A 24653-nucleotide genomic window follows, 5' to 3' on the forward strand; every position below is an offset into this window, starting at 1 on the left:
TGACAGCAGGTTGCACGACAGGAGTAGGAGGATCACAAAGAATATGATTCTCAATTGGAATTTCTACTCCCTTCGTCTCATCAAGTGATTCATCCTGTTCATTCACATCTGATTCATCATCTGAAGAATCACAGTCCTCAATGGTTGGAGGACTTTGATTTGAAGCACATGATGATTTTCCTTTGTTATCAGATGAGCCCTCCGATGAATTGTCCGGTTTGAACCCTAGCCCAGTGGCAAATTCCTCAACATCAAGAGGTACACTGGGTTCATACCGAGGCATTTCCTCTTCATCGGGCATCTTGGTATAGTTGTCCATCAAAGGGGGTGGACACGCCTTATATCCTACACCTTTCACGTTACCTTTCAGTTGTTGAACGTCTATGATGTGATCAAGCACAAATCGGGAGTTAGAATAACTCTCCAATTTTTGCTTGATAGCATCATGCTCGCATTTGGCAATGGCTAACTCCTTCTTGGTCTCCTCAACAAGATTAATATAATCGTTAATACTAACTTGTTTATGATAAACAACTTTGTTCAATTCGGAAACACTTTTCTTTAGGGTTTCAATTACAGATTTAAAATCTTTTTCGTTTTGAGTTAACGCCATGTTTGCCTCTTTGCATTTGGACAGTTCAATAACCAAACTTTGATTGTGACTATGAATCGTTTCAGATTCACGTCTCAATTCATCACATTCATGCTTTATCTTAGCACATTCACTACATATGCTAGGAGTTTCAACCTTTACCTGACTTGAAGAAGCTGTGACGTTAGTCATAGAGACAGTTTGAGAAGAGAAAGATCCCTCTTCAGTGAGAATCTTCTCCATTTCTTTCGATGTAGCATCAGCTTTCTCGATCAAGTCAGATTTCTTGTCAATCTCATTCGACAACTCATCAGCTTCAGAATCAATTCTTTCATTTAGATTAGATTCTTCATCTGAACTGCCACTATATCCTGAACTGTTATCATCTTCCGAAGATTGACCATCATTGACATTCTTGACAATCTCAGCGTAAAATGCAGTTCTTGTTTGATCATCGTTTCCCAACTGTATGTCCGTACCACAATCGACGCTTTGCTCAAATTGAGGTTTTGTTGTGGAAACTTGAGGTTGTGGTTGTGGTTGTGTTGGGACAGGAATGTACGACCTTGGATCGAATTGAGGTTGTGGAGCAGCTATTGACTGAGGAAATGAAAAGGAACTCGTATTGGACACAAAAGCAGTTTGAAGCTTCGGTTGCTGAACAGAACCAGAACTAGCTGACGGACCAAAACCAGGCAAATACATTTCTGTGTTTTGAGGAACAAGAGCTCGCTTAGCTTTCCAGATTTCTTGGTCATTCTTGTGTTCCAGCTTCTCAATGAATTCATAGATGTTGACTGTATTCAGAGTACCCGTATGCTTCAGCTGCTCAATGAATGAACCCCACTTTGGTGGTAGAGCATCAGCAAACCGTGCCACCATTTCCTGTTGAGATGTAGGAACACCAAAAGCACGCATTTCACACATTAAATGATAATAACGATTCGTTATATCATTTAGTGTTTCTTTCTCTAAGAAACGAAATGATTCGAATTTCTTCTTCAACAGATCCTGGCGTATCTTAGTAGTAGCTGCATATCCTTCTCCTCTTTCTGCCACAAAATTCTGCATGTCTTGATTTTGCTTTGACACCAAAGCCCATTGACACGAACTTATTGATTGTTGTTGTTTTGGAATGGCACTCGTCATATATTCAGCCATCGACATCTGTTTCAGATCTGGTTGTGGATCCGTACTCTAATCCCAAGGACTTGTGCAACTCATTGTGATCAAAAATTAACAAATAACCTACACACCACAAACTGTTAACAACAAACAGACAACAATTGAAAGATAAAAACCTATTCGAAGGATCAAGACTAGTTCGAATGATCAACAGTGATCGAAAGATTACTGTTGAGTTTCGAGCAACGTCTTCGAAAGATTCTCAATGAAAGATCCTTATCTTTCGACTGATTATCACGAAAGATTCACAGTTCGAAAGATCTATATCTTTCGAATACTGATCTCGAAAGATTCACAATGAAAGATCCTTATCTTTCGAGATGAATCCTTATCTTTCGGACACTATCTTTCGAAAAGATTCCAAACACGAAGGATAATTCTTAGACTTCGAAAGACTACTCGAAGGATGCTTATCTTTCGAGCTGCCTTTGATCGAAAGATGTCGAAGGATATCTTTCGATGTCGAAGGATATCTTTCGAAAGCTCTGACACACTGACACAAAGTTGACGGGTAGGTGGGAAAGGTGATGGGTTGGTGCACAACTTTCGGCAGAAGGATGGTTCTGTCAACAACTTTTTCACCAACTTTTTGACTTTCAAAAAGTTTACCCAAAATAGACACAACCCTATCCAGAACAGTCACCGGAGATACCACCGGAAAAATGGCCGGAAAAATGGTCGGAATTTTCCAAGGCACTTAAAAACAAATTTTCAAGTTACCCAACCCAACCTTGAACACTCCCGAAGGTTTAGAACGCGTTTTTATGCAGAAAACTACCAAAAACGGGTGCTAAACCTAATGTCCAAACACACCAAAGATCTTGAACAACACCCGGTTTTAAACAAGGTAAAGAGCCAAGCTCTGATACCACTTGTAGGTCCCTTTTTCTCGGAGGATCGAGAACAAACCTAAACCTTGTTATACTAACCCACTAGCGAGTGCGGAATCCAAGCTAGCGGGCAAACCGGGATGATGCAAGAACAAACACAAGAACACACAAAGTTCACCGATTAACACCACTGTATTAATACGTATGAAGGTTTACGGTTACAAGCACAATGTTTACAATCTTGTTTGCAAACTCTCTAAAGTGTGTGTGTATGTGTTTTTCAGCAGAGTTTCTCTAACTCTCAATGTGTGCATCTTTTTCACACTAACACACTGCATGGGTATTTATACCCATACAAAGCAGATCTGTCCGAAGGATTCGACAGATGGTCCGAAGGATCATCTGTCGATGACAACGTGTCCGAAAGATCAGCATGGACATCGAAGGATCATCCTTCGATGCCTAATGGTCGAACCATGGTCGAACCATATCTTTCGAGCACCTCGAAGGATCAGTTGTATCCTTCGAGGCTATCCTTCGATCCAGACAACATCATGTTGTCCAAGTCAAACTAGGAGGATAGTTTACTTGGTCAACTTACAGACTGACTTAGGACATCGTTTTTATACAGACCGAATACAGACAAAGTACAGACACAAGTGCACCAACAATGTCTACTTTACACGATCTTGAAATTTAACACCATTAGCTAGGTCCTCTTGGATTTGATAGTCGAGTTACCCAAACAAGTTAAATTATAGGAAAACACTCACATTTTCTATATTTTTAGCATACAGTAATAAGATCAGAATTTGTTAGGTAATGTTAACATTCTTGATCAATAATCAGAATTTATTCTTTCTCATGTCTTATACCTTGTAAGTCAACAACCAACAATATGGCCTTTTCCCATTAAGAAACTTAAGGATATCTCGTTGAGTTGAAATTAATGTTATGGGGGATTTCTCTCTGAAAATCTTAGAAAAAATGCATCTCGTTGCTAGCTTCAAATATGTGAACTCTTTAAGGAGGTGTTATGTATAAAAAAGATGAACACAACTAAGAAATTTCCGGGATGTCATGTATATTTGCAACTGGCCATTTTCCAAATAAAAAACCTCGTACATGCATGTGTCATATCCGGTCATACATGTCAATAATGTTTGCGACCCCATTTTATTATAGTTTTTTTTAGTATTTGAGATGGTTTGCAAAACCCGAAGTTATTTTGAGTTTTGATTTTACTATTATTGATAAATTAGTTTTTATTTCGAATTTATTTTTGAGTTTTTTAAACGTTAAAAAAAATTCACAAATATTAGAGATTAGTATGCGACGGAATTATATCTCTTATACAAAAAGCAACATGGGTCACCAACAAGTAACTCCTACCCCCTTCACTTAATTCTCACCCTTTCGCATGTACCCCTTCCCACTAAAACGTAAATTATATATCCACCATTTGTAACTTCGGACGCGTGTTTTTGAAACGGTGCGTGATCGATTTTTTCTTCTCCCCACGAAGAGGTATACTTCTTTCTATTTACAAAATTACGTTTTTACGGAACACTGAATAACCATGCGGTAGTACTATATTAATTAATTAATTAATTTAATATATATAAACATTAGCGAACCATAACCGTTCCAGAAAAAAAGCAACAACATAACGGTTTATACCGTCGTGGCTTTAAGTTTGATAACCAAAGACTATACAGTTAATCACCAATCCATTGCGTCGCCTCCATCCAGCGTTACCCGTCCTTTGCCACTAACAATAACATAACACGTCTTTTTTAATACCATCGTGACTTTAAAGTTGAAAACAAAAGAATTTACCGTTGATAACCAAACCATCGCGCCTCCTCCGTCCACCGTTCCCTGCCGTTTGCCACCATTTCACACCCTATATAGCCCCCACAACCACCAGAAAAATGCGGCCGTCGAATAAATAACAAAAGGAAGAGGAGTGGAATTTTTAATGGTGCAAGGGGAGTCACCGGTCACGTTTAGAAACCCAATAACCGCTAACATTCTTCGGTCGCCTCTCTCTCTCTCTCTCTCTCTCTCTCTCTCTCTCTCTCTCTCTCTCTCCCTCTTACTATATATCGATCCGAGGGCAGAAAATGGAAACAACAGAATATGGGTGTTCGTTGTTGTGTCAGTTGATTGATACCGCTGTCGTCAGAAGGTTTTGCGTTGCCAAAAGCCGGCCGGGGGTAACCACTCTCCCTCTCTGAATCGATTCAATGAGAGTTGCATTTGATTATAATTTCAGTCTTCAAGGGTATTTAAAATAAAATTTTATTTTTACTTATTTAGTTTATAATATTTGAAAGGTACAAGTTTTGTATAATTTTGAAACATTAAATTATGTATTTTCATAATGATATTGCATGATTTAATTTTGTTATTTTACTTCAACTACTATGCAACTAAGAGATTTGTGGATTAAATTATACACGGTGTAACTGTGTAATAATAATGTCTTGACAGTTTATTTCGTATAGAAAATTATTCCATATGCAAATATTGTAATTAGTTAATTATTAAGTCAGATTATAAAGATTGATTTAAATCTTCTTAGTTTCTTTACAACTTTTTTTACTGATATGTGTTAGGTTTGTCATTTGTTATATAAAGTTTGCTATGTGTTTATTTCGGTGTACATATTTTATTTAAATTTTGTTGTAATCGGTCGTCCCCACCACAGAGTGGATGTAAACCTAAGTTATTCTTTTTCACGATAATGTTTTATGTTTCGATATGAATTTGGCGACTTCACGTTCCGCAACACGTGTGCATAATTAAACGTTTTAAGATGTCTGTTATTTCTGCTTTGAAACCTATTTTTTTGTATACAGTTTAACATTATTTTTAAATTATCGGCAGAATTTATGATATATAAGATAAATACGAAGGTGTGAGTAATATGTTGATGACAGTTTAATTTTTCTAATTTATTGCTGTGTAGCACTACTATAATTCTATAAATATATATATTATTTGTATGATTAATAAGATAATTGTAGCGAATGAAAAGCTTCTTTCTAATACATTGTATACATAATTATACACGGTAGAAAACTTAAAAGAATTAGCAATTCGCATTTGTAATTATAAATGGGAAGAAAAATAGGTTAGCGGTAATAACTTCTACACTTAGTTGTCAAATCTTAGAAAAATATATTATCTTTAACAGATAGTGACTTCTTTAACAGCTTATTAATTGAACCTTTAAAAAACACAACTATATATAAACTAAAGAATTTTCGCTGAGATCTCATGATGTACTGATATTAAAAGCTTTCATAATTAGCATTCCGCCGCAACGCGTGGGTAACGTTAACTCGTTGGATACAAGAATGAAAAAGAAATGAAAAAGAAAACGAAGTATGCTAGGTACGTGGTTGTTCATGGACACAGTACAATGCAAGGAATAGAAATATAATAAAAAATGATAGTGTTTGTTACGATCGGAAATGATTAGTTGGAGCTAGAACTAATTCAAATCATTGGCCAGAGGAAGCAACCTAAATTTTAATGTTGTTCATGGACCAAGTATGCATATAGATTCCTTTCTATTATATTATTTCGATCAAACGGTTAGAAATATATAAGAAAAGCCTATTTTGATTTCTGAATGTCAAACACCGCCAAATTACCAGCAGTTACCAAAATAAGCATGATCTTAATCTTGATTCCCTTCATAAAGGGCATGCATCTTATATATCTTAGTTTTTAGGCAATAAATTGGCTCTGTAGTAGAGACTCTTGTCTCTTGGCATGAGGAAGCAACCGATGCAAGAAAACTATCACAATGTGAGTCAAAGACAATTGTATGTTTTATGAATCAAGAATAATGAACAAAACCTGAACATGGATAAAGCTAATAGTAGTAATCATCTCTCAATATCAATGCTAATTATAAAACAATACTAACAATCAATCCCCACAATTTCAATCAAAAGATTACAAGTTAATGAATCATACCAAAACACAAAAGAAAAATCCTAGAAAACTCACAAACCTATACACGAAGATAATCTTGGAGTAATTAGCCACTCATATTTGATGATTGATCTTCAAAACTTGATGGAATATGATAATGGATAGATTGGAATCCTCAAAATCTCTGAAATGGAAGTCCCAAAATGAGTGTTTGAAGATGAATTTGAATTAGGCATTAAAAGCTAGTCAAATGGGAGTTTTCCACCGATTCACGTAGGGATCAGCGTTCTAGAAACAACCCTGGGCATCTCGGACGCCCTAGATGGACTTGGACACCCCTAACTCAATGCTAGCGCCCATCTTGGATGCTGGCAACGTCCCAGGCGCCCAGTATATATATCTGGGGACGCTGGTCTTGGCCAGTTTGCCCGGTTTTCGTTGTTTACTTCCGTTTTTTCGCTCCTATTCTTCGTAACTTCATTTCCATGCTCCCATAATATTCCAAAATGTACCCTACACGTGTTAAGGCCTACAAAATGTTGGTGCACTTGTGTCTGTACTTTGTCTGTATTCGGTCTGATATAAACGATGTCCTGATTTGTGTTGTAAGTTGACCAAGTCAACCGTCCTCCTGGTTTGACTCAGTCAACAGTTGAAAGAGATGTTGAAAGATGTTGAGTGTCGAAGGATGTGTGATCGAAGGATAATGAAGATCCTTCGATCCACACGAAAGATCAACTTCGTATGATAAGCTCGAAAGATAACCTTTCGAGCTCCTGCTGATCTTTCGATGACATCATGGTCGACAGATGATCCTTCGGACCATCTGTTGAATCCTTCGGACAGGACATCAGGTGCTGGGTATAAATACCCATGCATGTGTATGTTTCGGTAGACTTGTTAGAGAGAGCACACACACTTCTGAGAAAAACCTCTGCTGAAACACACACACATACACTTAGAGAGTTTGCAAACTTCATTGTAAACATTGTGCTTGTAACCGTAAACCTTTCTACGCATTAATACAAGTGGTGTTAATCGTTGAATCTTGTGTGTTTGTGTTTATACTTGTCTCATCCCGGTTTGCTTGCTAGCTTGGATTCCGCACTCGCTAGTAGGTTTGTATAACAAGGTTTGAGGTTCGTCATCCACCGGATAGGGACCTACAAAGAAGAACCAAGAACGTGGAAAGAAGCCTTGAAAGATAATGCTTGGGTTGAAGCAATGCAGGAAGAACTGCAACAATTCCAGAAGCTGGGTGTCTGGAAACTAGTAGAGAAACCTGCTGGATACAAGAAGATTGGTACCCGTTGGGTTTTCAAATGCAAAAAGGATGACCGTGGAGTTGTTATCCGAAACAAAGCACGTTTAGTCGTTCAAGGTTTTCGTCAGATTGAAGGGATCGACTACAACGAAGTCTATGCACCAGTGGCACGTCTCGAAGCAATTCGAATCTTTCTAGCCTATGCGTCCTTCAAGGGATTCAAGGTTTATCAGATGGACGTGAAAAGTGCATTCTTACATGGTGTGGTTGAAGAAGAGGTATACGTCGAACAGCCTCCAGGTTTTGAAGATCCTATCCATCCCGATCGGGTTTGGTTGCTCAACAAAGCTCTTTATGGTCTTCATCAAGCACCACGAGCTTGGTATGCAACCTTATCTCACTATCTGCTGGAGAACGGTTTTCGCAGAGGTCTTATCGACTGTACTCTTTTCATCAAGGAACAAGATGGAGATCTTCTTCTGGTACAGGTATACGTTGATGACATTATTTTTGGTTCTACTAATGATGTCTTGTGTAGGGAATTCGAGCGCATTATGCAGGATAAATTCGAGATGAGTGCTATGGGGGAAATGACTTTCTTCTTGGGCCTACAAGTACAACAAACGGAGTCTGGGATATTCATCCATCAGACTAAATATGTTGGTGACATCTTGAGCCGGTTCCAGATGTCTGATGCAACGCCCATTGGTACCCCATTGCCAACTAATCACGGAATTACTCCAGACTTGAAGGGAGAAGCTGTTAGCCCTTCTATCTATCGCGCCATGATCGGATCTCTCATGTACCTCACAGCATCAAGGCCAGATATAATGTACCCAACGTGCCTGCTTGCTAGATATCAAGTTAACCCGAAGGCCTCTCATCTTGCTGCTGTTAAAAGGATTTTTCGTTATTTGAAGGGGTACCCCGACACCGGTCTGTGGTACCCTAGGGATAATAACTTTGAATTGGTAGCTTTCAGTGATTCTGATTTTGGCGGATGCAAAATCGACGGTAAATCCACAACGGCTGGATGTCAGTTCTTAGGAAATCGCCTAGTCACATGGCAGTGCAAGAAGCAGACGTGTGTAGCTACATCAACATGCGAAGCTGAATACATTGCTGCCTCAAGTTGTTGCTCCCAAGTTCTGTGGATCCAACAACAAATGCGGGACTACGGTTTTGAATTCCTAACTACTCCTATTTACGTTGATAATTCTGCTGCTTTAGATATCACTAGAAATCCTGTGCAGCATTCAAAGACCAAACACATCGAAATCAAATATCACTTCATACGTGATTGCTTTGAGAAAAGGCTAATCGATGTTGTTAAGGTCCACACCGATGACCAACGTGCCGACTTATTTACCAAAGCTTTTGACAAATCAAGATTTGACTTTTTACTATTGGTAAACGGCATTAAGGTCAAGCAAGAGTAAAACCAACATCGGAAAATCATTTTTGTAAATACCTTTGTGTTTTAAATTTGTCTTAGTTTATTGATTTTAGGGGGAGTAAATCCAAAAATCAGAAAATACAAAAACATCGAAAAATTTCAAAAACACTAAAACAATAGAAAAACAAAAATGAGTTTCCTGGCGAGCAAAAGAGAAAATGATAGTACATCAGTGGTCTATCCAAAACTCTTTAAACCTTAAATGAAAAACGATAAGCAGCTCTATATAAGATGTATCGGTAGGCTCACAATCATTTTAAAGTGTGCAGGGTGATATAAATCTTAATCGACTGAAGATCAGGTGGGAACCATTCATTGGCATATGGTCTTAGTACCGAAATTTCGTTTGATAGATTGCCGAGGTTCTGAAATATTCGGTCTTTATGCTGCTTATCATCTGGGTATCATGGTTGTATCTTTTACCGAAAAATAACGGGGACGCAAGTCTAGATCTTCCATGATACTATACATACGTGTACATATTGCATACTGCATTCGACCTCAATAAGTGATAAACAATCACATGTCCATATCAAATAAGTGATAAAAATATCACATTTATCCGGGTGTCAAGTTCGTCTCTCTGCTGTACGGAAGTACTGACCTGTTCACGGACTTGCATCTGTGCCCTCATGCATACGAAAATCAAGTTCCTCATCAATAAGTGATTATATCACATAGGACTTGTTTTCAAATCAAAATAAGTGAGTATCTCACATTTTATACGGTCAAACAGATGATAATCGGTATACTCACCGGTAAGATGAACTCTCGTGCATACCTTGATACGGGAATGTGTCGTGATGTGGATGAACACCGGTCGGTAAGTATAAATCATACATTAACGTATCCTCTAACCATGATTACATCTGATAAGTTGAGTTTAAGTGGACAACAATACCGATAATTGTTATAGGATGCTTATCTTAATGTTAACTAACTGAACAACAAGAGTGTTTTGGCATGACCGTACACTGATATGATTCTCTTACCCTCGAAACTCGCAAAAAGAATGTTTGTATATATTTATTTACTGCTTAACTATTATTGTTTTCTTTTAAACAGTTTCGTCGTTTGGTGCATATCAGCACGACATTAGCGGTGATGTCGTTTGATAACACTCAAAGGATTTTAAATTGTTGTCTTTTAATTTCAAAAATACCAAAAAGATTTTAGGCTTGTTTTAATATAAACTTTTATAAAAGCCAAAAAGATTTTATTTCTGCTTTATTTTCGATCGTACGATGTTGGAGCTCAAGTCTTCGTTACCTGAAACCTGACTGAAAACCGAATTGACTAAATCTTCATAAACGGTCAAAAATTTGCAGATTTTGAAAGTTAGAATTTAAAATTGATAAATTTGAAAAACTTTCAAACTGTCGGACGGTGTTTGATTATGACATGGTCATTCGTGTGTCATTTGTTTATACTATACTCCAAGCAGTTGTTCTCATTACGCGTTTAGATTTCTTGCATGTGCAGATTCTAAAGGCTAGGAGAACATGGTCGATGACAAGCTTTGGAATGAAGACACGACGAGAAGGCGCTCAAAAGATGAAGATGATCGAGTTGCCGCTGGCCATCATCAACACCACAAGGATCTCACTTCATAAAGATAAAGTCTTTTCACGAGCATAACTCAAGGGGGAGCTTATGTTAAGGGGGAGTTTGTCAACACACTTCCTACATGATACGGGCAGTTTGTTGATATACTTTCTACTTTCAAGACGTGAAGACTTTGAAGATCCTCCGACATTGAAGACATGATAGGACATCAGAGTCTTGAAGACTTGAATACCAAAGACCGTCGAAGTTCAAGACGAGTCTACACTTTTAGAAGAACAAGACAAAGCTTAGAGATCAAAGACAAAGCTACAGCCAAGGGGGAGTTTGTTGGTGCACTTGTGTCTGTACTTTGTCTGTATTCGGTCTGATATAAACGATGTCCTGATTTGTGTTGTAAGTTGACCAAGTCAACCGTCCTCCTGGTTTGACTCAGTCAACAGTTGAAAGAGATGTTGAAAGATGTTGAGTGTCGAAGGATGTGTGATCGAAGGATAATGAAGATCCTTCGATCCACACGAAAGATCAACTTCGTATGATAAGCTCGAAAGATAACCTTTCGAGCTCCTGCTGATCTTTCGATGACATCATGGTCGACAGATGATCCTTCGGACCATCTGTTGAATCCTTCGGACAGGACATCAGGTGCTGGGTATAAATACCCATGCATGTGTATGTTTCGGTAGACTTGTTAGAGAGAGCACACACACTTCTGAGAAAAACCTCTGCTGAAACACACACACATACACTTAGAGAGTTTGCAAACTTCATTGTAAACATTGTGCTTGTAACCGTAAACCTTTCTACGCATTAATACAAGTGGTGTTAATCGTTGAATCTTGTGTGTTTGTGTTTATACTTGTCTCATCCCGGTTTGCTTGCTAGCTTGGATTCCGCACTCGCTAGTAGGTTTGTATAACAAGGTTTGAGGTTCGTCATCCACCGGATAGGGACCTACACAAAATACAAACCATCTCAAAGAAAATGTGAAAGCACCGGATCGATGACGAACATCAAACATTGCACTTGATTCAAGACATGAAGAACAATTATAAACACCAAGATAGAAATATGTAGAAGATGAATCTCTTTATTGATGAATCAGTCATCACAGATTACACAAACCAAAGGAGTATACATCATCTACAAGCTGGTTTAGATCACAAAGATCTAAACCTAGCTTTCTCTCACAAACACATAGTCTCCCTCTCTCTCTAGAATACACACAGTGATGGAGAAATGGATGGGATCTTGTGAGAGGTGCACCAAGCACTCAAGAGTTGCCCTAATCTACACAATACACACATATATATAGGCTAGGGACTAAACCCGGACAAAACACATTGTACGGGATACAAAACAATACAATAATCCGAAACACTAGAAAGTCGTCCGGAATGCCTTTAGCAATTGATATTCTTCATTATCATTGACTTTAACTTGGACTTCTACTTTGGTTGACACAGAACTGATAAGCGACAGTTACCCGGCAGGAACTGCACTTACAGTCTCCCCCTTAACTGTTGCATCAGTTCTGTGTGGCATCGATAATCTTCAATCACCGGATACTGCACTTACAGAAAACTCAATTTCACACAAATTGGTAAAACTAAAAACATTGAGTTTTGAAAATTTACTAATCCATCTCCCTGTGAAAATAAACATATCAAAAAAATAAAAAATAAATAAATAAAAATTAGGAGATGACAAATTACACCGCCAGCTAAGCTAAGACGCAATAAAGTGTGTGCTAAATTTTAGTCGGCAACAAAGCACCTCAAAAAATAAAACGAGCTCTATGAAAAAACCAATAAAAATAATACACGTATGAAACCGGGGGGGGGAGCTAAATTTTAGCCTAGCTACCTGTTGATACACTTTATGTGGACGCGACTCGGTTCGGTTCGACTCGGTCCGGTTCGACTCGGTTAGGTTCGGCTCAAACCCGATGTCACGAAATTCCCCTGTCGTGCGCCCCAGAGTTCGACACACGAAGCACGAAGAGCCGCGAACTTTCCCGACGCCACATCACCATGACATCACCATGATGATGTCATGATGATGTCATGTGAAGACATTTCATGTGAAGATAACTTAAACAAAGTGAATTCAGAAAGTTCTCTGTTTGTCTTGTTCATGACGAAACTCCTACAAATGTGGCGAAAAACATGATGAAGAAAAACATGTTTCGTTAATTTGGGAGTCTGACGAAACACACCTTGTTTCGTCGCATTGGTCTTTCGTCGAGGTCCTTTGTGGACTAAGGTGTTTCGTCGACCTTGTTGCTATTTAAACAACAGACTGAAGACATAAGAGACAGCGCACACACTTCAGAGAGTTGAGAGGTTTTTCTTTGTGTAACCTGTGTACTGAAACTCTGCTGAAATTTATATACAAATGAACTTTAAACTGTGAATCTGTTCTTGTATTTTTGTGTGTTCTTTGCTTGGTTGCATACCCACTTGGATTCCGCACTTGTGGGTGTGTTTCGACAACAAGGAAGTAGGAAAACTTGATCCTCCGAGTGGTCCTACACTACCTGTTATAGCCACCATCTAAAAAATCGCATGTAAATTTAGCCACCGGATAAAAGAGTAGACTGAGTTTCAACCACAACCAACGCTTTTTTTAAATGCCAATGAAAAAAGACCTCATGTAAAGCACGCACTAAACTTCAAGTGTCTTAGCCTCGTGCTTTGTTGATTTTTTTTATTTTGGTAATGACTAAATTTAAGTTAAATTTCATTTTGCTAATTAATTTTTTTTGTCTAATATGTTATTTTTGTAATTTTAATATGTAAAAATATTTGCTAGAATTATACTTGTATACCTACCTATACATTGCATAAATTGAATCATTAACTTCTAGAGTAAAGAGAATTCACCTTACTATCATAGTGTTTTCATTAAAAATTAGCTAGAAATATATAGTTTTAGTGCCGTATTTTGAATAAACTCCGATCACTAAAACAAAACATCGGAACAGTTGTGATGTCACCAAAAAAAAATCATCGGAAAACAGTTATGATGCTTCGTAGTGTTTGACATTCCTTCAATCAACTGATTCTTTTATCCGACCTATTTAATTATTTTATTATATAGTTCAGAATTTATTATTTGCCCAGGATGCATAGGATGCAGTGAACTATCTCCTATAAAAGGAATTACATACCATATCAATTAATATTTATTAAACAACTAGTTTGTTTAATCCAGCCAATGATTAATGACTGGTGTAATACCTTGAACAAATCCGAAGATATCTAAATAAAACTGTTCGAATTCGCATTAAAGAACATGGCTAATAAAGTATTGTATTTTTCTTTCTCATGTATAATAACTTGTACGTGCCAATGATCTCTAGATCAAGTGGTGGAGGGCTTGCATTTCTCTTGTGAAATGCAGGTTCGACTCCCACTTGGTGTAGAGTGAGGCACTGGTGGGCAATGATAGGAGACCCAGGGAAATCTGGGTTGGATCCTTGAGCTAAACGGGTTTTACCGGTAATTTCACCGTCGTGCCTACGGACGGGTGGGTTACCGGGTTTTCCCCGAAATTGGTGGTGGACTCGGGTTACTCTCGGAGTACTCCGTTTGTCCAGTGGTTGCTCCGAGAATGCTCTGGATTAAGTTTGTTAGCCGTTAAAAAAAATAAAAAAAAATAATACCTTGTACGTGAACATCCAACAATGACTTTTTTTTTTTTAACTTTCCCATTTTTCATTTGGCTTTTTCTCTCTTTTTTTTCGGTCTACAAGGATATAAGTGGCTCGGATCATCTACAATTTTGCATGTGACAACACAATATGCCAGATATATGTATCTCATACAGCTAATGGTGCACAAACAACTCAGTTTTAGAGTAAGTTTGATCTTGTAGCGTAATTATAAAAATTACTCTACAAGTGTATCTTTTAGAATAATTTTAATCTTGTATAGTAATTATCAAAATTACTCTACAAGTGTATTAAACTTACTCTTAGGGGCTGTTTGGCCCAGTCAGATCTGACCAAATAAGCTCTCATTTCTCCTCTGGCCCAGTCAGATATCAAACAATGTCTGACCGAATCAGACCTAACTTGACCTAACTTTAATCATTCAGATGCTTTTTTTTAACCAAACAGTCTCAATGAACAAACATCTGACCGAATCAGACCCTTTCCCTCTTAATGATTAAGTTCAGATCCAAACAAACAGCCCCTTACTCTGAATCAAAACTCTACAAGTGTATCAAAATTACTCTATAAGTTTATCAAATAACATACAATTCAAAATTACTCTACAAAATTACCTTACAAGATCAAAATTAACGTACAAGATCATTTGTAGGTTAATTATCATACTCTACAAAATTTGTAAGTGCAGTTCCTGCCGGGTAACTGTCGCTTATCAGTTCTGGTCAACCAAAGCAGAAGTCCAAGTTAAAGTCAACCATAACGAAGAATTCAAGACCACATGAAGACCATGCATTGATCAAGGGGGAGTTGTTAATGCACTTTGGGTGAAAAGTGCATGCCTTCCAATTGTTAGGGTCTTTATTGTACATGTCTTGAAGTTAGTCCAAGGTTTATCCTTGGACAACTTGTCCAAGTTTTAGGAGAACTTTTGTCTGAGTTTTATGTGTAGAATTGGTTTGTCCGAGGTTTAGTCCCTAGCCTATATATGTATGTATTGTGTAGATTAGGGCAACTCTTGTAGCTTGGTGCACCTCTCCCACTCGTTCAGCCTCCTGGTGTAAATTCTAGAGAGAGAGAGACTATGTGTTAGTGAGAGAAAGCTAGGGTTTAGATCTTTGTGATCTAAACCAGCTTGTAGATGATGTATACTCCTTTGGTTTGTGTAATCTGTGATGACTGATTCATCAATAAAGAGATTCATCTTCTACATATTTCTATCTTGTTCTTCATATTTTTTTTCTTCATGTCTTGAATCAAGTGCAATGTTTGATGTTCGTCATCGATCCGGTGCTTTCACAGTGGTATCAGAGCATGGTTACCGATTCAGAATGGTCTAACCGCCTTCTGAATCACCATTGCTCTTGATTTGATGTTTGTTTCCGCCAAACATCTTGAAGACTTGAAGATTTTGCAGAAAAGTTGAAGAAAATGAAGCTGTTCGTGGTTGTTTTGTTCTCCAAGTTGTTGCAGATATGAGGTTTGATCCAAAAATTGATATGTCCGAGTTTTTCTTAGTGTTAAACTTGTCTGAGTTTTTAAAACTCTGTGTTTGTTGCTTCCGGGGTTTTGGTGAACTAGTGTGAAGTCACACTAGGGAGAAAGTCCGGAGACTTGTTTCTGAGTTCTTCTTGTGTGATAATGTCCGAGTTTCAAACCTCCGCCTTGAAATCAAAACCTGTGTCCGATGTTTAAATCAAAACATCGGCTCTCCCTTTTGACTGTTTGAGTCCGAGTTTCAACTTTTGAAACAAGTCCGAATTCTTATATAGTTCATCAGTTTCGGATGGTCCAACTTTTGAAAAAAATCCGAGTTTTTGGAGTTTGTAAAGTCCGAGTTTAAACCGAGTTTTGAAAGTGCTCCGAGTTTCAATCATTCAACAGTCAAGTCCGAGTTTAATCATTCAACACCATGTCCGAGTTTCAGTTTCAGAATAATGTTCCGGGGTTCTTAAACTTGTTTACTTGTCCGAGCTTCAAGATCATTATGTCCGAGTTTTTGATCTCAAAAGTCCATTTCCGAACTTTTTATTTAGCTTGTAAGAGGTCCGAGTTTTTGAACAGAGAAATCGTTGTTCCGAGTTCATGCTTGTCCGACTTTTGATACCTTAGTGGTCCGACTTTTAAAAAGGTATATGGTCCGAGTTTTAACAGTTCAGTGTTAAGTCCGAGTGAATTCTATGTGAAAGTCGGACAAGGTGGTGGCCATGCAGGTCCGAATTTCAGTTAACAATTTTTTTTCTATGTGAAAGTCGGACAAGGTTCTTCTATGTGAAAGTCGGACAAGGTTCTCCTTTTAAACATAAATTAAAGACGTGTTGGTGGCTGAATATTTAATACACATAAGTGAAATTTCGGTTTTACTATGTGAAAGTCGGACAAGGTTCTTCTATGTGAAAGTCGGACAAGGCTTTTCTTTTTAAACATAAATTAACCTTAGTTTGAAGGTTTTTCTTTTCAAACTCAGAAGGGTTCTCCGAAGTTTCAACATGTGATCTGAGTTTTATGTCCTAGTTCTTATTGTCCGAGTTCTTATTCATCAAGAAAACTCGGACACAACTTTAGAACTCTCAGTTTTCTTATTAGTTCTGAGTTATGTTCTTAAAAGTCCGAGTTGTCCGAGTTTTCTGATGTGTTAAGGTCCGAGCTTTGTTCAGTCCGATCTTTAAGATCCGACATTTGTTCAGTTCAAAACCTTTGTTCAGTACCGAGAAAAAGTGTTTGTTCCGAGTTTTTCAGCAAAACTATTTGTTCAGAGCTTACTGTTCCTTTGTTCCAAGTTTCAACTTTTGACAGTGATCGATGTCTGAGTTTCAACATGTGACAGATTGTCCGAGTTTTTACCAAACAGTTTCTTTTTGATTCCGAGTTAGGTTCCGAGTTTTTTAAGCAGGAAACAGTTTGGCTGAGTTTTATCAAACCGTTCTGAGTTTTTAACCAAGAAACAGTTTTCCGAATTATCTCCGAGTTTTTAAACAAGATAAAGGTTCCGAGTTCTTTTTGGTTCTCCGAATTTTGCAGTCAATCAATGTTCCTCGTTTTGTTTAACTGATCTGAAGCTTGTAAACAAAAACTGTTGCCTCCGAGTTTTTATGAAACAGCTTTTGAGATCCGAGTTTTTGGGTCCGAGTTTTTTATGAAACTGCTTTTATAATGTCCGACTTTTTGATCAGTCGGAGTGAGTTTCATGAAGGGTCCGAGTTCATGTTTCCTTCGTAATGTCCGAGTAGTTTCTTTCATAATGTCCGAGTATTTGATTTTTTGATCAGTCATATCCAGTGAGTTTCATGAAGGGTCCGAGTTCATGTTTCTTTCATAATGTCCGACTTTTTGATTTTCAAAGGTTCCGAGTATTATGTTAAACATATGTCCGAGTTTTACACCTGTTTGTCCGAGTTTTATTTTTCAGAGTTTCTTAATCAGAGTTTTATTCTGAATAGTTTCCTTCTTTGTTTCCAGTCAGAGTTTTATGATGTTAATGATGATTCTGAGTTTCTCTTCACTTGGTTTGTCCGAGTTTTATTTTGAATCAGAGTTTCCTTCTTTGTTTCCAGTCAGAGTTTTATGATGATTCTGAGTTTTTCACTTTGTTTCCGAGTTTTAAAGTGATGATACAAGTCCATGGTCGATAAACTGTTCTGAGTTTCCGAGTTTTGTCATCCTTCCGAGTTTCTTAGCATGCTTTTAGTGTGTCGGAGCTTTTAGAAAACTGGTAGTTGGTGACGATGTCGCCAACGTTGATAAAAACGAAGAAACGGGCCGCCGAAGCCCTATTTGCGGTGGCTTGACCAGGTTCAGATCCACCAGACTCGCCCGGTCGAGCTCGAGCTTCATAAAAACCTAACCAGCCGAGCTCAAGCTCGGGCTCGACCCGGCTCGTGTACACCCCTATCTGTGGCTTATTGATGAGCGAATGATCTAGCAGACATTTTATGACGTGACAATGAAAATAGATTTAACTATAACGGATGACCTCAATAATCAATTTCATATTGCAGTTAATCAAAGATCAATTTGAAATTTAATGTCTACTTTACACGATCTTGAATTTAACACCATTAGCTAGCTCCTACTGGATTCGATAGTCGACTTACCCAAACAAGTTAAGTTACTTAGGAAAACACACACATTTTCTATATATTTAACATGCATTTCAACGCCGATCAGTTAGCTCATTGAAATGGTTGCCGAGCTCAAATTACCGCGCGCACCGACTATGCCTCCAAAATAACCTAAGCCATGGAACCTAATTGGCTAATTCAATGTATAAAAGTAGGTTCTATTTCTCCCTAAAAAATGGGTGTGCATTGAAAGGTGTTTTAGAACATAATCTTTAGTGGAAAAGTGAATACTATTACACAGTTAAAGTTAAGAACCTAAATTCGTCGTCCTATAGCTATGATCTATGTGACAACCCGTACTTCTGAGGTTAGCACTTCTCGTGTTTGTGTCTATAATTTACGTTCATTACGTGTTACTTTTATTAGTTACTTGTCGAGCATGATCAACATAAGATTTACGACTCGAAACTCAAACAACTATATGTAGTATATGTATATATATATATTACTTTTACGAACCGACTAACCCGTTAGCATGACCCACACCCTCCTATCCCTTTTTCGGCCCAAACTGCTGTGAAGCCCAAAACCAAAACCCAAATCAACCCAAAGCCACATCACTCCCTCTCCCTTGTCGGCCCAACACACCCACTAAACGCTTAACTGTTTCGGCCCAATACCAATCCCAACCCGCCACCCCGTCCCTTGGCCTTGGTTACGGCCCAAGGAAGTTGACGACCCACTTTTTAAAGCCCAAACCGCCACCCCATCCCTCGTTATGGCCCAAACCACCCCAAGCCCAAAATCCCTTATGCGTGTAAGCATGCATCTATGTGTGCGTGTAATCTCGTAATCACAAATAAGAAAACCTAACCCTCCCTCCTCTCTCCCTCGACGTGCGGCTGCAGGCGACACCCCCTGCCCACCGTCGCTGCTCCATCTCTCTCGCTACTCTCTCTCACTCTCGTCTTCTTTCTCTTCGCAATCAGGTCCAACCGGCATTCAACTCGACCAGGTAAACCTTTAATGCTTTGAGATGTGTTTATAACCATACAAGTGTCTTGCAAATGTGTTATATGTGAAACTTGGGTGCAGTCGTAATCGGCTTAGAGGATTAGGTTAATCGGTTGAGTTTCGGGTCATGAATGTTGAGTTTTGTTTCTTGGTTCTATTAGTTTATACATGATCTTGGTTGTTAATGTTCGTATCTTGGTTGCGTTTATGTCTTTCTTTACATAATCCTTGATAATATGATGATAACTTGGGGTATAGGATGTATGAAAGCCACCTATGATTTTTTAGCGTTGTTGATTATGTATGAATGGACAATATATATATATATATATGTATATATATATATAGATGTATATATATATATATGTATATATATATATGTATATGTATATATATATATATATATATACGGATTAGGGTTTGAAAATCTTGAAGTTTTGTATGATAAATTTGATATAAAGAGACATATAACCTTCTAAGTGCGTTGCAAAGGTGATATGTAATGGCAAGACACGTTAGAGGAACTTGGAAACTCGTCTTAGTAAAGTTTATGTGAAAACATAAAGCTGTTAAACAGTTACAACCGCTGTAACAGGGTCATAACATAATGGAAACTGGATTTGCATGAGTCTAAAACCTAGTATTCAGAATACCCTTTTAATAACACTTGAATCAAAATTTTTCAATGTCGTTTGGTATTTTAAACGAATTATTTCGTTTCAGTGGTCCAAGTTGCATTTTTCTGCAGAATTTTTGTGTTTTAAGTCATATCTCGGAGAATAATTGGAGTTAAGTCATGAAAGTTATGTAGTAGATAGTCTTAGGTGTCTGTACGAATCTCCAACTAGAATCGAGTCAATCGGGTAATCTGAGGATTTTTAAATGAATTTTTCCATAAGCTGCAGTCTGAAAGTGACGAATCTGGCCACTACATAGTAAATGATTTTTCTAAATTTTCTGGTAAAGAGTTAGGCCTAAACATTTTAACACAAGGCCAACCCCACCGAGGGGCACGCTGCATAAAAAGATCATAATTTTTGCAGCTTCTTAAGAAAGGTAAACGAGCTTCCTAAAACAACCTAATTTCAGTGAATTTGCTATGCATGATTTATAAACTTATAAGAGTAGAACTTGCTATTTTTGGTGTCCGCACTTGCTAAGTGATTGTACAAATAGCGTATGTCATGTCGTAGGCTATATTATGAGCATGTGCATTAAAACCACACGGTAAAGTATTTGGTGACAACTTCTTCGCGTGCTATTTGCTAGATACGTGTAGGACTTTCGTGAATTGCATAAACACCCACTAATATTTCTGGTAACCATAATAGGACGTGGTTGACCATCCTAGCTCGCATAATCTTAACCTTGATGAGCTAAACTAAGGCGAGTTCATACATTTACTAAAAGCATGCATTCCCGGATTTGGGAATTACACTATTTCTAGATTTGGGACCACTTTATATTCCTGGGTTGGAATATTGCCAATTGAATACTGTAGTTTACATTTCATGTCTTTAGCGTACTAAACGAAACTCTATCCGAAAATTCCCTACACATTATACCGATTAGTTGCCGGGCTTGGCAAACGAGGTACTAGTTAATATCGCTATTAGGTTCAACAAACAAACCTCACACCGTGCTGGGAGCCGGGCGTGAACTTTCGACCTTGACTTTATATCAATGATGATATACATTGATACGGGGCACAACAACTTACAACTGTCAAGTATTCGGTACTACACAGTTTAGTAGCTTAACCGTGGGTTAGCTACCCATGATATGTTTTAATAAACTAATGTATTTAAAACTTACTTACCTTTAAAACAGAAAGTGTGAACTCACCAACCTTTGTTGATACACTTGTGCATGCTTTGCAGTTTACATTAGGTACAGCATGGGTGCTTGCATCATTTGTAGTATCGTCACTAGCAATAGACTATTGGCTTTCCACATGTGGATTTTGAGGGTGTGACAATCTAGGTATGGCCTTTCCATCACAAATGAAGTTTTTACCATGTTAGAAAATACTGATTATAAAAAGTCTTTACAATAAATTAGTAAGTCGCGCAAAAAATGTGAAGTAAATATTTATAAATCGATTAAAAGCAATTTAGAAAAACGTGTAGAAGAATTAAGAAACAACTATTTAAAAAATTAATACAGTTGAATAAAACTTATGGCAGAATCGAGATAATTGTATTAAAAAATTAACAAATTTGCTTCGGAGGTGACAAAGAACCAAAGGAAACTATGCTAACATTTATGACTACGCTAGAAATGTGACCTGCTGATTAGATCTTTTAGTTGATAGGAGAGGTAACGATTTCATGAATTGGCAAACAAACAATCTCGATATGCCAATTTATTAGGTCACATATACAATTGAAATATATCGACAACAAATAAATGTTCCCAAAGGGAAAAACTTGAAAATGCAATAAATAAACCATAAACAACTGCGGGAGCAAAACCACTAGTGCTTTGGATGATGTTTATCGTTGCATTCGGACCCAAATGCCCGAGCTTGGAATTTCTTTATGAACCACATACAGTAGATAATGACCCGCGGGTGCAAAGTTACCCGATGGAGGTGCCGTCACACCTACTCTATAGGTAGACCTTCCGAGAGCTTTGGTAGAGTTAGCGCTGTCGAGAACCAACAACCTTTGATTCATAGATAACGAGTGTGTGTTAAATGAAGGAGACACGATTGTCACGCTGACCGAATTCAGATCTACAGGTCCTGGTACCGTAAATGTAACAGCGATCCGTTTTCCATAGCGTATCTTAGTTTTAGTCTTGGGTGATAAAATCCTGGGGCGTGAAGAAGAAGAGCTTGGATCCAAATAAGAAGGAGAAAATGCCTCCAGGCTTAGTTCGGTTGGATAAAGCACGTTGGTGAACACATATTTGTCGTGAGGGTTGCTTCCACCAACAAGAACCCGACCATCTCGCAGTAGGACCGCTGTGGAATGGTACACTCTTGGTTTTGTGCTTGGATTTTGCACCTCAAATCTAGACCCAATTTGGTTATCAGGTCTATAAGTTACAGGGCTGAGAACGGGGTTCCTACCAAGCTCCCACCCGGCAACCCCTGCTGAGGCACCGTTGATGATCAAGACATGGCCGTTGGGAAGCAACAACATGTCACCCATGACTCGAGCCAAAGGCATTGTTTCCATGACCCACTGAGAATTGGGGTCGGATATTCTAATCCGCCCGCAGGTATCTAATGCTCCGTCAAATCTTCCATTATTTGCATTAGCAAATGCTCCTTTGGGCGCGCCCCAACAAACCAACACTTCAACGGATTCGGCAACCCCCTCTTTCATTCTCAAAGGGAGTAGTACCGCAGAGCCAGTGCTCGGGTAGTTCCTTGGTTGCCCGCCGGGCATTGTCGGGTAGGTCTTGACAACTTGGTTCTTAGAGTAGTTGAATAAAATGGCACGGTTATTGGCGAAAACAAACAAGTTCCCGTCTGGATAGAGAAACACAAATGGGTATAAATTATTCTCAACATTGGGGTCATTCGTCTGGACCAAAAACGGAAAGCTGGGAGAGTTCTCAGTGGCCGACATCTTTGGGTAGAATTCATAGTTAAATGCCTGACGACCGCCGATGATAATTTGTCGCCCGTCAGGCAATAGGTGATTTGTTGCATACCACCTCTGTTGGTTCAACCCATTTGATATCTCTTGCCAGTCACATGTGGCACATGATTTATAAATCCTGACCCTACGGTAACCCTCAGCCCATCCTCCGGTCTGGACTAAGCTGCCGTCAGGCATTAATGTTCCTGAGGAACACCATACGTTGGTGAGCACCATGAGCGGTCGTATAGTATTGGAACCGACATCATACTCGACGGAGTGGGCAGAGCAGTCGGTGGAGTTAGGGCGGCACTTGCCATTTGGAAGAGAGATGTTGGAGATTCCAAAGTCGGTACGATCATACATTACAACACGGTCGTTGGGAAGGAGCTGCATGTGCATGGCTGAGATGCCAATGCTTGGGAGGAGGACGGACCATGATCCACCAGCAGCAGCTGGACACAATGGGGCATGAAGGAGGAGGATAACTGAAAGGAGAAGATGGTGATAGAGGAGGGTGCTGGTCATGATATTTCCAGTTGATGTTTGTTCTTTCTTTTTTTGGATTGTTAGTCAGGTTATTGTGTGTGCTGGATATGATGTGATGATGGAGATTGCTCCCTTTAAATACTAGTTCATGCACTCCAAAGTCAATGAGTTAAATATATATAGTTTCTAGTTCCGTTAAAAAGTTAATTTGTATCTTTCAACATGTTAATGCTATGTTTGTTGGTGTGTAGTATTAAAATCATTAAGATGTTGGGTTCAGTTCATCAGCTTAATCATTGACCTTAGAAGTAATGATTTATGTAAAGTCAATTTCAGTATCATTTGTATAAATAATATCATCTGCTTATTCTACAAGAATAAAATCAGAATTTGTTAGGTAAGGTTAACATTCTTGATCCTTAATCAAAGATATGATATATGTACTTAATTAATTAACATTGTCTTATAGAGATTATCGTTTAATTTTTAACTAACAGCTCTTTGAACAGGGTACGTTCTAGGAAAGTCAGTAGGACTTGGTGGCTTTAGAGGAATAAAAGAAAATTAATGGATCTTGTTTTATTGATGTTGTTGTGCTTGATTATGTGGATTTCTTATCTTACCAACCACTGCTATGAATTAGAACATTGATTACATTAGCAAATCATAAGCCAACACCACCATTTGCAGGTTACGTATATGAAACTATAGATTTTGAGCATACAAGTTGAAGTGATGTATAATGCATATTGCATTAAGAGGATTTGATGTACGTGTAGCGACTCTGTAATTTTAGTTAGTTAAGCTAGTTATTTTTGCTCTAATACAAGACGAATGTTTCTGTTTATATAATATTTGAGGCATACATGTATTTTAATACATTACCTAATTAAACTAAACCGATGGATAACGAGATGCATGTCCCTTATAAAGGGAATCGAGTGTATGATCATGTTTATTTGGTAGGTATTGGTAATTTGGT

At 38.2% G+C, this 24653-nt stretch overlaps 1 protein-coding gene across 1 annotated transcript; it reads right to left on the bottom strand.

Moving 5' to 3' along the window:
- Window positions 1–21859: 21859 nt before the first annotated feature.
- Window positions 21860–23752, bottom strand: LOC118482231 (aldehyde oxidase GLOX1-like). Its single transcript, XM_035977873.1, has one exon. It carries the CDS (start codon window positions 23708–23710, stop codon window positions 22085–22087), a length of 1626 nt encoding a protein of 541 aa, XP_035833766.1. The 5' UTR covers window positions 23711–23752; the 3' UTR covers window positions 21860–22084.
- Window positions 23753–24653: the final 901 nt, after the last annotated feature.

Source organism: Helianthus annuus, chromosome 9 (genome assembly GCF_002127325.2).
Source record: "Helianthus annuus cultivar XRQ/B chromosome 9, HanXRQr2.0-SUNRISE, whole genome shotgun sequence".
NCBI lineage: Eukaryota > Viridiplantae > Streptophyta > Magnoliopsida > Asterales > Asteraceae > Helianthus > Helianthus annuus.